The sequence below is a fragment of the Rhamphochromis longiceps genome, linkage group LG3 (assembly GCF_057381845.1).
Source record: "Rhamphochromis longiceps isolate RC_006_pf linkage group LG3, R_longiceps_female_GT1.1, whole genome shotgun sequence".
Classification (NCBI taxonomy): Eukaryota; Metazoa; Chordata; class Actinopteri; order Cichliformes; family Cichlidae; genus Rhamphochromis; species Rhamphochromis longiceps.
In genome coordinates this window covers 45,553,521-45,570,124 of record NC_140559.1, presented here as the reverse complement: position 1 = coordinate 45,570,124, position 16,604 = coordinate 45,553,521, and the positions used below count along the sequence as shown (strand labels likewise).

At 42.9% G+C, this 16,604-nt stretch overlaps 1 protein-coding gene across 2 annotated transcripts in view; it reads left to right on the top strand.

Moving 5' to 3' along the window:
- Nucleotides 1-16,604, top strand: part of arap2 (ArfGAP with RhoGAP domain, ankyrin repeat and PH domain 2) — a 176,039-nt gene that overhangs the window by 83,167 nt on the left and 76,268 nt on the right. For both annotated transcript variants that reach the window (XM_085399672.1, XM_085399662.1), the window contains exon 14: nucleotides 6,644-6,818. In XM_085399672.1, coding sequence (XP_085255798.1) covers nucleotides 6,644-6,818 — 175 coding nt within the window. The remainder of the gene's footprint in view (nucleotides 1-6,643; nucleotides 6,819-16,604) is intronic.

The following is a 16,604-nucleotide window of genomic DNA, read 5'->3' as shown; positions in this document are numbered from 1 at the left end:
GAACCGAACAAACGGCAGAAACATCCAAAGAAGAGCTCTGAATGCCCTTCAAGACGCGCAGAGAACTATTCCTGAAGTCTGCTTAAAGAAATGACAAGAAAGCTTGACTAAGAGAGTTCAGACTGTGTTGAAGAATAAAGGCGGTAAAACCAAATATAACTTTCTGTACACTGTATAAAGTCTGTTTTTGACTTATATCTTTGTACATCATCTAATAAATCACTTCCCCTATTTCCCCATTTCCCTGGCAAAATATAAAGAAACTAGAGGTGGCACAAGACGTTTGTACAGTACTGTATTTGTTGTATCTGTGCTGACTCAGTGTCTTAGTGGTAAGTTGGTAACTCTATCCATCCCTTTTCTTAACCACTTCTCCATTTCAGAGTTGTGAAAGGGCTGGAGCCTACCCCAGCTGCCATACTGCAAAAGGCCGAGTATACCTTGGACAGGTTGCCAGTCTGTCACAGATGCTTATTAGTTTGTTTATGAATTTTCCAGCAATATAATCTTACAATGATGTCATCATGTACAGAATATAAGCTGATGTCCCACTTTCTGAAGTTCTAACAGCCTAAAAATCACCATCAGCCACAGAAATCAAGTATTGATCGTACTCTGCAAGGAAATAGAAGAGACTTCTTCTGACTCCTCTAACCACTTTAAACAGATTAGAACATCTAACAGTACTCTGTGTATGTGACTTGATGGATTTTGTCTGCCTTTCTAAGCTGAACAAATGTGGCGAAGGTACAGCAGGTCCACAGCCGACTACCCTCATAGTCCTGAGCATATAGCAATGCCCTTAACATTAAAGCTGCCATTGACTTTGTCTTTAGGCAAAGACACGTATGCTACACCAATAACCACATTGCTCTGTTGACTTGTGGCTTCTGTCTTAAGTCTGCAGTCACTCTACCTGCCAGTTTTAAGTTTTCCACATCAAAAATGCCAGGTTAAATATTAGCACCAGTCAGCATATGTTTACAGGAAACAATTATCCTTTTCTGTAATGTTGTTCCCCCAAGATAAATGTGTAAAATAGAGTCCTCCCCACTGCATAATGTAAGTAAAACATAAAAAAAACACAACCCTTGCAGACCTTCAGTGTAATATTTCTCTGTCTGCTTAGCTAAGTAATTTTAATTAATGATGGGCAGTGATAGCAGGAGTTCCCCGAGCATGAAATCTGTTTTATAGCTTCGTTTGTACCTTTAAGGAAAAGTGCACATGGTACACTCCATAAGCTAAATCCACTAAACTTGAGAAAGCCCATATTTTCCTGACCTTTTGACCATTGGTAAATCCGCACTTTAAGCTTAAAGATGCCAAAGGAGAAGTCTTATCGATCTCAAGTATAGGCATGTTGGTGCTTAGGCCTTGGGGTTTAGGGTTTATTGCTGCTGTAAAAAAAGAAAAAAAGGAGAGGGTCTGCTTTTTCTGGCCTCCTTTTAAGAGCTCTAAGCAGTGAAGCAGTTTCCACCGGCATCAGCATTTACGCAGATCAGCCCCCTTGTATTGTTTTCCTGCACCGAAAGAGGGGAAATGGAAATGTAGACAGGGGGAATGAGGCGAGAAAGTAAGGAAGAGATATACTAGCTAGCTAAGTGGAAAAGTGGATTAGGATCCACAACAGAAACGCTTGGGTTGGTTTTATTACGACTTTGCCAGCTTTCGCGCGAGCGTGCGCTTTGGGGTGTGCGGCGTGTACATGCGTGTGAACATGTGTGCTCCTTCACTTGAGATGTGTGAATTTGCTGTTCTAGTGGGAGCTCTTTGCAGGCGGGTGCAGGAGGGGAAGTGTAACACAGACGGAGTGCAGCACCCCGAAAGAGTCAAGCCACTGGAGAGGTAGGGGCGTTTTAGTGTGTGAGTGCACGAGGGATGAATGCAGGGAAGGGCTGGAAGTGGCCTTGACACACTTGAAGTGTCATGGAGGCACATATAGAATACGATACATGCAGCTAGGTCTATCAGTACGTGGACATTAACACAATTCTAGACTTTATTTACTGCAAAGGACTTTTATTCAAGTATTAAAAACAATCCTTATATTGTAAATGAAGCTGGTGTGTCCAGTTATTCTTGGGTACTTATAAAACTGGGGTTTGTTTAACCACTTAAATTAAAACTGAAAGCCTGAACATCAATCACATGTTAATTCTTTCATTTAAAATCTACTGTGGTGACCTGTAAAATATGTGCGCCAAAGTGCACTAAAACACTAAAAAGTCTTCAAAGCAACTCTATACATCTCCACACAAACTAATGAATCACAAACAACGTGTTTAAAAAAAAGAGACCAAAAAAACCCAGTATTTTTAACATAAACAAGGACACTGAGTCTAATCTCATCGGACACGCTGTTCCACTTCTGTGTCACATTTACTTACTGTAACACAAGCGCGAATATGAAATAATGAAAGCTATATAAAACCTTTTTCCTCTGGGACTCCTATCGGGACAAAGACAATAATACTAGCAGTTTCCTTGTTGACATTCAAGCAGTTTTTCTGAAATCATGCGATGGCATTTCAACAGGTTTTATGGGGCTCAGGGGTCACGAGATTTACTCAGCGCATGCCGCAAATCACCGCTTAAAGCGTCATTTCAGGTAATGAAGTAAAGGTAGTGATTTATAGGTGACTGCGTCAATATGTTCGCTTACATAATCCCAGCAGTGTGTGTTGCGATGGGATTCTTTTTGTTTGCAACCCATCATTTTTTCCCCCTTCATTTAATGCGTACTCTTCATCCCGCTCCCTCTCTTTCTCAGTCCCATTTCCCCTCCATTAGAAGCTCATATCCTAGTGACCTCCACTAACTCTCCGCAGACCACATGACCTAGAGAGTGCAGTGTCAAAGGAGCTTCTTATATCATTACACACCCTCGCACACACGCACACCCTAACCCTCTTGTGGCCACGGTAATTGCTATGACACGGAAGGTCATTTCCAGAGACGACACAGAATAAGGCCAAGTTGCAAGGGACTATTTTGCCATAATCTGACCCCATCTTCCGTGTGCGGGAAAAAGACAGAGGCGCGCGCGTGTGTGCACGTGCTAAAGTAATTATAATTTTTTAAAATCTTTCTTCACATTAATTTTCGGTTATTGTGCTACTGATGAAGATATCTATTTTTTTTTTGGCACAGCTCTGGGAACACGCATATTTGAACATCTTTATCTCAGTGCAGGGCCTTTGTGTGGGTGGCCAGGTTATATCGACGGGTACTTTTGTTTGTGCGTGTATATGCACAAGCCTCGGCGTGCCTCACTTTCGGATGGATATTGCTTGTTTGTGGCGGATCGATGCAGCCTACTGACTCGGCTCAAAGCCCAGTGAAAGGAAAGGTTGTTCGTTGAAATTCCGCTATTTGCCACTCGACTCCTCCGTTGATCCCCTTTGTTGAGGGTCATCGTGCACGGTGTCACATCAATCGACTGGACAGATTGAAATAGACAGAAAATATTTACCCTGCTCAGACTGTATTCTTCAGACTCTTTTATCTTGCTTATCTTAGCGGGATCACAAAGTATGTCTGCATGGCCAGACACCACACTCGCTCTATAACGATGTCTTTCTTCATCTTATAGGCGCTGTTAAAGGTGGAATGTAAAGAAGAGTGTATAGAGGAAATGTATTTATTTACCTTCCCTGCTTACGTGAAACCAGTGTGGCGTTACCTTACACCGCATTTAGTTTGATGTCAGCAAGGTCTAAAGAATATCGAGTCTGTATTTAAATGAAGGTTAAGGCTTCACAAGAGGAGATGGGAAGAAAAAGTGAAACTCACAGGAATTAGTTTTAACTGCCTCCTTCTGTTTAACCTCTTAGTGGCTTTTAGATACTTTTCTTTAAAGTGCAATACGTTAAATAAGTTGCCTTAAAAGGTGTTGGTATTGTTTTAGAATGGAGTGTAATAGAATCCTAAGTGAGGCTGCTTTTGCTTTTCTGTCAGGCTTTAGTTAATCTCTTGAAACCACCCGTGTTGATGTCCTCCATCACTAGACACCGCAACTGTTACCAATCAGACGTTATTATGATCTGCTGAAGAAGCTACATTGTTTTGGCTTGATGGAGCAACCAAGCCACTGATCCCCGGCCGTGTCTTGTACTGGTGGACTGGAGAGGGAACATCACAAGCTACGTGCCAGGAAGCATCAGCGGAGAAAGGAAGCCCAGCTGGCTGGCTCTCCTAATAATATTCTCTCGAGTGGTCGCTTGTCAAAAGCCTCCAGCTATCGTCGCATTTACTCTTTTGTTCATTCTCTGCCTGTCGTTCAACAGGGTTGACAAGAAGTCACAGTCATGGTCTATATACGAAAATATCTGAGCAGCAGTACTACTGCTTCTCATGCTTGACCAGGGCCAGACTGGATGCTACACTGACTCACTATCCCACCTTGAGGTATTACTTGAGTGTCCGGGCCAGTGTAGCTACGGTTTCTCTGCATCGAAGTAGGAAATATTTCTTTGATATAATGGTCCTGCTTTGTATTGTTATGAAGCAGGGTTATGTTTATATGCATTTTATTCTTATAAAGAAAAGAACAAAACCATCAGTGACAACACTGTTTTTCTGTTGTGTATAGTGTAGTCGTTTACACATTGGCTTGGCCAGTGAGACACAAATCCCTTTGGCGTTTCGTGAGGAGTGGTTTAGCAGCTTAAAACTTTTCCAAATATTATTCAGTATATAACTTTAAGATTCTCTTAGGTAGTGCAAAAAAAAAAACTCCAAATGACACAACATGGTTAGGTTGTCTGTTGTGCTGCACTTCTGGTGACTTTGCAACATATTTTGATTAATGTGGCAGCTAAGGTGGTTACAAGCTACTTGCTAGTAGCTAAGTGGCATTAACATGTGCAGTAGCCAGGTTAACATCTATAATAACTGCTGGGGGCATTTTTATTCAGCCAATCAGAAAAGGTCTGCTTAAAGAAGCGAGTGGCTTTAAAAGGGGAGGAGCTAAAAACGTTGCGGTTGAACTGAGAGGCTGCATTTAATTTTGTTTTCTTTTTAAATCTATTTGTTGACTAAAAACAAAAACGTTTTCGGTAGAAATAAATAGAATTTCATGCCACACACCCCACAGTTTCAGTCAGTGATGGTACACTGGAACAGTATACAAGGTGAATGTTGGATGAATAAGAAACAGAATGTTGGCATCAGTAAACTCTTCTGTGGTTGTCCGTCCATCCATCCATCCATCCATCCATCCATCCATCCATCCTTCCTTCCTTCCTTCCTTCCTTATAGTTTTCCTCTGCAGTAGCTTTGTGTCTCTTAGTTGGAGAACCCTGCTCATTATTGAAGTTTCATAGTGACTGGTGGAGGCGTACAAATGTATAAAATTCATGGAAAAACCAACCTCACTCTGTTCCACCAGAACCGCTTCAGTCTGCCTCGGCATTGATTCTGTAGGTCTCTCTTGCGTTGCTGGAGTGATGAGACACCTTTCCTCCAAAGGATACTCCTTATGTGTCATTTTGATAGTGATGGAAAGCTCCCATGTGTGTTGAGTTCTGGTGATGAGAAAGCCGTGACATCATTTTCATAATTACCAAACCATTCGGAGACCTCTTGTGTCCCCTCGATGAGTCCTGAAAAAGACCATTTCCAACAGGATAGAAAAGGTTCATCAGAGGATCAAGGTGATCACCCGGAACAACTGTGTATTGATTCGCGCTGACCCTCACTCTAAAGGAGGGCATCGAGGGTGCTCAAACAGAGCAACAGATCTTCCTGAGAGGAGGGGTCAAGGATTTTCCTTTAATTATTACCCGCCTGCACACTGCACTCTTTGTTTAGGCTCATCCTGAACGTTTAATACATGCTCTGTTTATCCATGCACAGATTACATGGCTGTATTTATCAGCTTCTGATTCATATATATATATATATACATATTCCATGCTTGGTTTGTTTTCCTGCAGGAAATTCACTCTATCTTGCTTCATCGCAGCCTGCTGCTGTTCTTTTGTACTTTTAGCTCACTTCGTTGTGTTTCATGTCTTTATTCCCACATTTCTCTTTGTGAAAATTGTTAGTTTCATTATATTTAATATGGCCCATTTGTCCTCTCCTTATTTGCTATATTCCTTTTTTTTTAGCTCAGGGTTTTGAGCTTTAATGATTCCCACTGGGAGTATTAAAGTTTGATCGCATTTTAACTTCTCTTTTGAGATCAGCGGGTGGAACTCAATTCGTAACTTTATGTGGTTTTCTGACGCCGCTTTATAGACTCTTTGTCCTCTATCAACCTGGCAATCGCGCATACACGTACGCAGCAACACCACGCTGCTCCTCCTACACAGAGAAGTGAAGCCATACTTACATTTCCAGAGATTTTTTTCACTGTCTCTATGTCTGTTTTTTTTTTTCTTTTAAGGCATTAATCCAGCTACAGAAAGCTACTTAGAAATCCAATGAGCTGCTGCTCCACTTCTTCATTCTTTTATTAGGCTATCACAGCAGGAAATGGAAAGTGGCAGGTGGACGTCCATAAATGAGATTTGCGACCACTAAAAATGAGCCTCGGGAATCTGATTCACAAACACGCCGAAACTGCAAATAAAATGTGAGCGAAACTCGCAAATAAGCTCATCACGGGCCCTTGTATCTTCTTTTATGTGTGAAGGCGCTGTGTGCAGCTGTGGTGTCCTCTGATGTGCTGCAGACCATGGCACTCGTGTTCAGCGGGGCAGATGTTATGTGCGCCACCGGGGATCCAACCTACTCCACCCCGTACCTCTTGGCTCAGCGCGCTGGCCAGAAGCTGCAGATGGAGTTCCTGCACCAGAACAAACTGTGCGGTAAGCAACTTTGTTACTGTCTCCTCTCACTTTGAAGCATCCGAAAAGCGCGTTTCCGCTGCGCATACTCGTTTTGCTTCATTAACGAAGGCAACGGGAGTTGTACTCGGAAACTTTTCCGTGGTCAGTGTTCAACACAGTTGAGGTGCCAAGGCAACAGAAAGAATAACTCATGTATTCTTTTGGCCGAGTTAAAAAAAAAAAAAAGAAAAGGAAAAAAGTTGACACGTTCTCATAAATCTGTGAAAAGGCCTTTAAACCAGGTGTGCAAGTTGGACTTTTACAACCATCAGCACCACATATATTCTGCCCCTATCCCTTCTACTTTAACAAGCCAATCATGTTTAAAGCCCATACTCACCGCTGTGCCGCCACGTTCATAAAAGCACAGAGGGAGTTTTTATTTTTTCCCTCCCTCTCCGCCGTGAATAGGAAATAAAGACAGAAAAACCCACAAATATGAAGCTGGTGAGTTTTAAGTTAAAAGTTCTCTCTCCCTTTTTCTCTTTCTCCATCTCTCCCTCTGTCTACTTCCCACCCTGCACCCACCTTTTGTAATACCCACCTAATGTCCCCGGTTTGGAGGCACGCCACAGATGTGCTGTGTCGTGTGGCTTCCTCGTGATGGATGTGGGGTTTTTTTCTTCTCTTTTTTTGCCGATGTTGAGGACGTATTAAATTAGAAGCGCGAGCCGGGCTGCTGTTGGCTGAGGCAGGTGAGGGAGACTTTCGCGGGGACTGTAGTTTACATAATGTATGCGCTACATCTGTGTGCACTTGCCGGCACCGAGCCTGTTAGGGACTCTCTAATTGCTAGCGTGGGTCACCTGGTTACTGTGGCAACGGCCATTACTTGGAGGTGTGCTGGCGAAGCGCGCGAGCGGACGGGCAGATAAATGCGCGCGCATTCTTGCGGCACGCTTCAGACGTACTGTCGATCTGAAACGTGTAGAAAGGCCACGTCTGTGTGCTCATTATGTGCCTGCGAGTTGCAGGGCTTCATCATTAACAGATAGATGTGTATGAACAGAGTTTTCCTGTCTGAATAAACTGAACATCTATTGTGGACAAGCAGGTCCAGGGCCAGGGAGGCTACTGAAAACCAAAAATATGACTCCTGCAGACTGACTCTATTCTTTGGCTGTAACGGAGGGAACAATCACCACTGCAGCACTTTGGAAATTAGATCTAAATGACAGAGACAAGGAAAGTGCTCCTAAACGTAAAGTTTAGCCAGAACAGAGACCTTAAGGATGACTAAATGTCTCTATATATGTGAAACTGGCAACATGGTACCACAATCTTTTCTTAATATCCTGAAATAGCAGCTCAGTATCCCCTGAAATTACATTTATATTTGACAGTTCTGCAGCCACATGATTTATGTTCAATACCAACTTTCAGTACCAATGTAGGAAGCAGTGTGCCTTTTATTTAGTAAGGCAGAAAGTACAGATGTGGAGGCTGTGGTGGTTAGGTGGCTCTTTGCAGGAGATCAAAGTTTAGATCGTATCTCAGCCCAGCAGTTAGGCTTGGTGTCAATTTGCATACTTCTTGCATCTTGTACTTGATGCAAAATAAACTCACACTTGTGTAGCGTGAGAATTTTAGCCTTAGGCTGTATTTAAAAGATGGACATGAGAACAGTTTTTCAATATAAATGCCACCTTCTCAGTATTTTACAATCAGAAGTGAGGAACAAGGACACTGCATATGTTACGGTATGGTTTAATCACAAAGTCTGCTCAACCCAAAAAACTCGAGTGGGTATTATACAAAATAAACATTTTATATGGCTTGAAACTAGTAATCTCAGTGTCCATCTAATGCTACAGTCACACCAGAGAAAACTGTGGTTGGAGATTGCAGCATGATCAGAATTACAGCGACTGTGTGCAGTGAACTTGTGATCTTATTGCCTGTCGGTCTGTTTATCAGTCAGATTGTGATGTAAGTGGGTCAAGCTGGGGATTGAATGCAATCCGTTAGTGACAAATCTGTGAAAATTGCAGATCTGTTGCTGTCGACATACGCAAAAGCAGCTCCTGACATTCACACTTCAACCAGAACCTCATAGATTTAGAAACTCAGAAATTCCTCCAGAAATAGTGACGTAGTTTCTGCAAGATGGAGATTTTACTGCAAAGTGATGTAGACAACCCTGCTTTTATATAGGAATATAACCAGTATACAACCAGATGGCAACCAGTTGAGTCCACTGAGCTGTTACGCTCATTGGAACGGACTGACTCAGATTGATTCCAGTGTTTGTGTTGACTGTTTATAGATTTAATGGCGAATAAAATTGTTTACAATTAAATTCTGCCTGTTCAAGTCAGACTGCCTCGCTGGGAACCACCTGTGCAGTCACTTTGTGATTGAAGGTGCTGCACATTCAACCTCTGGACAACCAGTTGTGGCAGCTATTTGTAGTTGGTCACAAGGAGGTTGGCAACCTGTGTTATTTTAGTGTGGATGGACTTTTATGTAGGCTTTACGATTTTAGCAGAGCGTGTAGCCTCTCACTGCACACATTGCTCAGTTTTTTCGCAGTGAAGATGACAGCATCCACACACCCATCCATCCACCCATCCGTCCACCCATCCATCCATCCACCCATCCATCCATCCATCCATCCATCCATCCATCCATCCATCCATCCACACACCCATCCATCCACCCATCCGTCCACCCATCCATCCATCCATCCATCCATCAATCCATCCATCCATCCATCCACCCATCCATCCATCCATCCATCCATCCACCCACCCACCCACCCATCCATCCATCCATCCATCCATCCATCCATCCATCCACCCAACAATCCATCCATCCATCCATCCATCCATCCATCCATCCATCCATCCACCCATCCATCCATCCATCCATCCATCCATCCATCCTCTTCTACAATTCAGGTTTGCAGGTGGGTTGGAGACTATCTCAGCTGCCATAGGGTGAGAAGCAGTCTACACCCTGGACAGGTCGGCAGTCGCAAATCTAACACAGATATACAACCATTCACACTCACACATTTGGACAATTTAGAATCACCAGTTAACCTAACCCCACTAACTGCATGTCTTTGGACGGTGGGAGGAAGCTGGAGTACCCGGAGAGAACCCACATAGACACACGGCGAACAATAATGCAGAAATATGATGTGAGACGAATTCTAGTTGTTGATTTTTATTTTTTTGAATCATAATCACTACCATTGTAGTGAGATCTTAGGTTTATATGGAGCTTTGTATCGTGCATGTGTTTGGTTCTGCTTTTGATTTCAATTTGGCTCACTATGGATGTAGCCAGCGACGCTGCGGGACTGGGACCTCTTTGTGACGATCTGCTGTACATATGCAGTCCGCAGACAGGCTGGAAATGTCAAATAAGTGAGAGACAGACTTGCGTGTTAAGGTAGATTTAGTAAAACGAACTACAGCCACGATCAAACATGTTTTTCATCATGGTTGCACAGGTGCCTACAGGTACTAAAGATTCCAAATAAAAGGCCGAGAGAGGAGACTGTCCTGCTGTTTTATGTGATGGAAAGAAAAATAAATAGTTGTGCTGTGAAAAGATTAAACCTCACCACAAAATGTGTCCGGACTCCCTCTTCTGACATTTTCCTACTGTTGGACGCATTGTCAGATCGCACAAAGCTGCAGAAAGCAGTGTCTGCATTGTTTTTGTGCGTGTGGGCCCCCAGAGTTTGCAGGCAGACTCGTGAAAATTTTGATTAAACAGAAAATGAACTTTTTCATTTGTTGTGTGCAGCGTTATGTCTGGCAGATTCCGGGAACAATTCAATACCCACATGACACCATCCCTACTGTATAGCATGGAGTTGACAGAGGGAGGAATAAAAGGAGAAACACAGCAGCCAATATTGAGGGCAAAACTGAGTTCAGAGCGAGTTTGGAGTTTGAAAAGACCTCAGCCTTACAGTTGAATTTTCCAGCAGGATAACGATTGAACACATGCAAGGACAGATATAGGTATTTTAAGCATTTGCAGAAGCAAACCACTATGTCTGGCTGTGAGCAAATTTCTTTTTTCTGCCCGTTTGCTTATCTTGTAAAACCCAAATTCACATAAAGAGTGACCTTCAGGCCTTTATTCGACCACCACGTCGTGCTGTAAACCAGACAAACGCAGCCTATTTCAAAACTCGCTATCCCCGTGGTGTCAGACTGGAATGAGCCAGCAATAAACAGGCACCCTGAAGAATTCTTTCTCCTAACAACTAAACTCCAAATCGGACTGCCTCTTGGTGTGTGTGTAAAACATCGCCGCTGTCTCCGTTCACAGTGTGAATTGCGCTCCCAGTTTGTGAAAATAAGAATAGGGACAAACCCTCTATTATCCCAGGATGCGGTGAAGCCCCCCAAAAGCCAAAAACCAAAGCTGCAAGCCCCGCTTTTCCCAAAACCGTCTCCACACTCTGCTCCCCCCATGGCGGCTAATTTGTAGCCCCGGTGTTTGGACATCTGCTGATAGCAGATAGCATGGCCACTTCATTAGCTTCCTTTCTCTGCGTGTTTGTAAGGAGGGGGCCTCCACGGACCTCATTCTCATGCTCGCACCTGCTCGCCTCAAAGCACCTCGGGACACTGTAGGAGCACGTTCCTGTGCACATTACCATCCCGGATTCTATTAAAAAGCCAATGGTAGCTTTCCGTGGCAGTGTCTCTTCACATTTTAGGAACTCCCCGAGGGCAGCTTCGTTGATGCCTCTATTCCTTATAGTCAAAGGCTTTCCCTGTGATGATTTCTTGTATATTTCTAAGTTCCTGTATAAACTTCATGTCTGGTGTATCTCTACCTCCAAGGAGACCTTTATAGATGAAATTGTTAGATATAATTTATAGCAGCAGTAGTCGGTGTCGAAACCTCTACAGCGATTTAAGTCATTCTTGATTGAAAAGTCACATGGGGGTGTTATCGTAATATTGTGTGCCATCTTTTGTGTTTGAAGGGCAGTGCAACTGTATGTCCATCTATAACCCATTAATGCCAGGTATTTTATATTTGATGCTTGAGTTTTTGAGACTTCTACATCTGATGTAGTGGTGCAATATTTAGGCCCATGGCTTAAATAGAAGACATGGAGGACTGGTTTGGCCAATCAAGTCTTGTGAGACCAGGAAGAACATTCAGCATAACAAGTTGTTAGTGTTTATTGCATGTTCTTCTGCATTATTCACCCTCTGAATATAAGACGTGATGTGTGTGGCTGGTCTTATAAGTAAAAGAGGCTGAAAAGAAGGTCCGTGGCGTCTCCAGGCAGAATCTGAGTCACTACGTTTTTACATGGACAGCAAGATCCAACAGTGAGGCATCAGCGGGGAGTGACTCGTGATTTTTGACAGAACACTTGTCAAAAAGAGAAAAGGCTTTGTGGTCACGGCAGATGGTCACCCCTCTCTGAGGGGTTAAAAGGGAGTTTTTCCTTCCCACTGTCGCCAAGTCCTTACTCCTAGGGAGTCATTCATTGACAAATGTCGCTTTGTTGAGCTAGTGAGGACACAGAAACAACCAAGCCAGAGTTTGAACAAGTAACCTTCTTACTGTGAGGTGACAGTGCCGTAAGACGTCATCAGGGTGAGCCGATCCCAACAAACTAAATGTGGGATGATGTGGGACACGTTAACAATGCTGGGAGGTGGTCAGATATATTATATTTGAATGCATCTTTGGGTTTCAGTAAGGCTATAGCATTAGATAAGCTAACCTTGACTCACAAAATAATAAAAAGCCTTCCTATTATGTGCATTAGGTAAAAGTCAGCCTTTAAAATAGCGCATGTCCTGCAGAACCAGTCAAAATAATGGGACTCTGTCTCCAGATACAGGACAGGGGAGAAGAAGTGCTGTGCAGTCTCACATACAGAGGGACATCTGGTTTCCCAAAATGTCAATTTTAGAAGGATTTAAGTTGCATGTTGTTCTTTGTTTATTTGACCCCAGTTGAACCAGAGGGTGTCCTGTATCTGGTGCTTGGTACAGAAAGTGTTCAAATGCAGTGTCGTGGCTGCCGTGAGACTAAAGGGAAGATGTCAGAAGACTGAGTCTCAATTATAGAAGACTGCAGTGAAAGAGTGGTTGGTGTCTGCAAAGATTTCAGGTTTCAGATTGGGCTGCAGCTTTCTTACAATTTTTAAAATGACGTGTATTTGATCTTACTGAACAGACAGTGTTTTCACTTAGAGAGTGCATGTTTTTATTCATATTTCCACACCGACTGTGGGCCTAAATTTCATTTAAAGTGATATTAGAAAGGTCTTAAAAAGCATTACGTGTAACTTGTTTAAGCCTGAAAGAGCAATTTGACCGGTTATAGAAATATTAGATAATACAGCTGTTAAAGCAGCTCCTCCAGCAGATAATATCAGTGCAAAGCGTGGCATAAAGAAAAGCCTGCTCTCCTCAGGACTGCAGCACTTCTCTGTAAACGCAAAACCCCTGCCATCTGAACTATTTGTATAATGCTAAACCCCATAAAAATTGTACAAATGTTGGCTTTAAGCTCACAGTTTTAACGAAACGACTTGCACATCTTGTTGCGTAACACCCGCCCTGCTAGGCATCAGCTAATGCCTACAACTGTGAGGAGAACAATGTAAACATGTAAATAGTGTTTTATGGAGGCTCTTCACTCCACCCAGGAGGCCGTTGTACTGTGAAACCGAGCCGTACAGCAATGCCTCTTACTTTTGGCATCATTCCACTCCTTAAATGACACACCATGGATTTGGAGGCAAAGAAGTTTTATTGTTGTCGCCCTAGCGTCCCTGATGCCCTGAATCTTGCGTCACATTAAAAATTTATCTGGCAGACTTTTCAGTGTGGGTAATAAAAGGAACACTCACACACACACGCACACACACACACACACACACACATATATATATATATATCTATAGAGACACTAAATCAAACTCGCGTCTCTATTTCACCCCGTTGTTAGCTTCAATGCAAGACTGGCAGGTTTTTTTTTCTGTCCTTGTTGACATTGTTTATGTTTTCGACCAGTTCCCTCTGACTGTACGCAGGGCAGTAAGAGGGTTAGGAGGTCGCAAAAAGCTGCTCAGTGTTTGGGTAAATTAAGGTGAAGTGTCTGTTTGTGGATGGTTTGAATTTTAAAAGTGTTTGTGTGTGTTTGTGTATGTGTGTGTGAGCATGGCCTCCAGCTATACAGCTCAATAAATACAATAGTTTCTTTTTCTTTAATCCTAAGAATGACTATAAGTTTATACACTGAGGAAACCTCTGGCTCTTTTTATCTTTAGCTGACTTAGGCGTTCCTTTACGCTCTTCCTGCACGTGTTCTGTATTTGTGTTATCGCTTACCTCATTGCTCTGTGCGCGCGCGTTTGTGTAGGTGTGTGCGTGCATGTGTGTGACCGAGCTCCTCTGATTACCCCACTGTCCACTGCTTGTTGGGGACCACTTTGTGACCGTTGCCGTGGGCGACCAGATGGCTAATTGAGCACTCTGTCATGTCACCTCCCTTCACAGGGGACTGAGCCAATCGGCGCAGGCCAGACTTCTCAGCTGCCGCCCCCACAGACATCACAGTCCCATCTTAACAGAGTCCAGCTTTAGGGGCCCAGAGGGGTTGTTTAGAAAGCTCACAAAGGGAGCCTTGTTACAACTGATACCACATCAAGCCACTGGCTTATTTACATTTTGTCAATCTGAATGGTCGACAGTGGAAAATGTGTGCATGTGCGTCCGCGTATGTGTGTGCGTAGACTCACTTCCCTGCAATTTGACTGCGAAAATCATATTCCGTGTATTTATGATGCCGTAATTGGCAGACATATCCTCTGTTAGATTCACAGCTAGATTACAGATGCTGCTAACTAACTTGGCACGGCATTCCTTGGCATCACATCAAAAGTATATTACTTGTTACGAATAGCCAAGAAAAAAGGCCTGTGTCCTGCAGAAATGATGCTGCTGCTGTTGGGATGTTGCTTTATACGAGCTCGGCTGTAAATGGATGAAGGATGACGTGCATTTGTGAGCTGTTTTTCAATGTAATTTTCCCTTGAAGTCTTCATTGATATTTACTTGATAAACTTGGCCAGAATCACAGTTATGTAAAGAAAAAATGCCAAAACTGATGGATGTTTATTAATTAAATCATTGATGGATTATTAATTAGCATTAAAACTTTTTTATACTTCTTATATTTTGTTTTGTTTTTTAATAACTTGCTAAAGATTAATTTGGCTATTGCAGCTGATGTTAGTGCTGAATAATGTAGTAGCTACAAAGGTGATGTAGTTCTTGCCTATTGACCAACAACAATCCATCCAAGTTCAAATGGAGCATTTGGATTTAATAAGTGGATTTTGTACTGAAGGCTAATTTTTAAACATGCTATTCAGGGTGGGAACTACTTCTTCTTGGACTCTTTTGTGTACCCTATGATGCATCATGGCCCCGAGAACCATAATTATATAGATATGCATCTGGCTGGGGGCCCATTTAGCTCACCTGGTCGAGGCTCAACAAGGCTCAACACAGTGGCCTGGTTTAAGTCTTGACTGGGACCCTTTTGCTGCATGTCTTCTCCCACACCCATCGTTCCACCTTCCTGTCTAATTTTAACTGTCCAATCACATAAAAATGAAAAAATGCCCCTCTGTGTATTTTGTCAGCTCCTTCAGTTAAAAACACAATGAAAATTCTCTGAATTTTTAATATTCTTTTGACTTTTATCCCCGTATTAGATCTTTGAGCCTTTAAAGCATGCAAATGCCCCTGTGAAGTCTGAGCGTGTAGGTTTTCTCCTATTCAGAAATGATACTTTTCACACCTACGAGTCTGCAGGGGTCATAAATGTCGTCATCAGAGGGTGAACATGAGGCTCCGTGCAGACGTTGTGTAGTACGTCTATAAGGACTCTGCACTGCAGAGGCACCGACAACACGTGGTTCCTGCACGCAGACTGCCAAACAGAGTAATAACAACAACTTACTCAACCATGGTGTCTGAGGCTCTCCAGACGGGAGCATAATCCCAGCCTTAATGCAAACTGTATGACGTGAACAAAGCAGCAGCTGCAGAGACTTGCAGGAAAAGGGAGGTTTGATTTCCTACTTCTATAGAAAAATGAACATAGACATTATGACTGAGGGAACACACGAGCATTATTATATGGACAAAAATAAGCTGAACGGATATTAAGTCATAATGTTTTTCTTGTTTTGTATTCACCTTTAAGGCAGAGTTTGATCTGTTCTTATATCTCTCTAACATTGGCTAACAGTTTGCTAATAAGATGCTGCAGTAACACAGGCCCAGAGACTCCTCGATGACCCCCTGATAACCGCTCGTCTCCAGGGGGGAAAATGCGTATTCCCTTACCAGTTGCGCGTTTGCTTGCTGTCGCTGCACAAAAACTGGCATATTAGAAGAGGTGTATAGTGCTGCACTAAAAAACCTCTTTGCAATTGGTTTGGTCACCAGCAGATTACCACAGTGTCAGTGTTTCCATGGAAGATGCCAATTAGTCTGTTATTACTCACCAACTATTTGCTATATGGTTGTGAGACTGTAAAGAGAGCAATGAAAACTGCGAATGGACGCACCATTAATTTTCAAAATAAAAGCCGTGGCTTTTGAAACCTATTGGTTTCAGTGGTCTTCAGTGTCACTGTGTTTAGTTTTGTCCACATTTTGCCACGTTTTTATCAATTTTTGCTACCACTTGGTGATCAGGTAGCAATTGTTTGTGAAGGACTTGGCAGCTTCTAAACAAATAACGCGC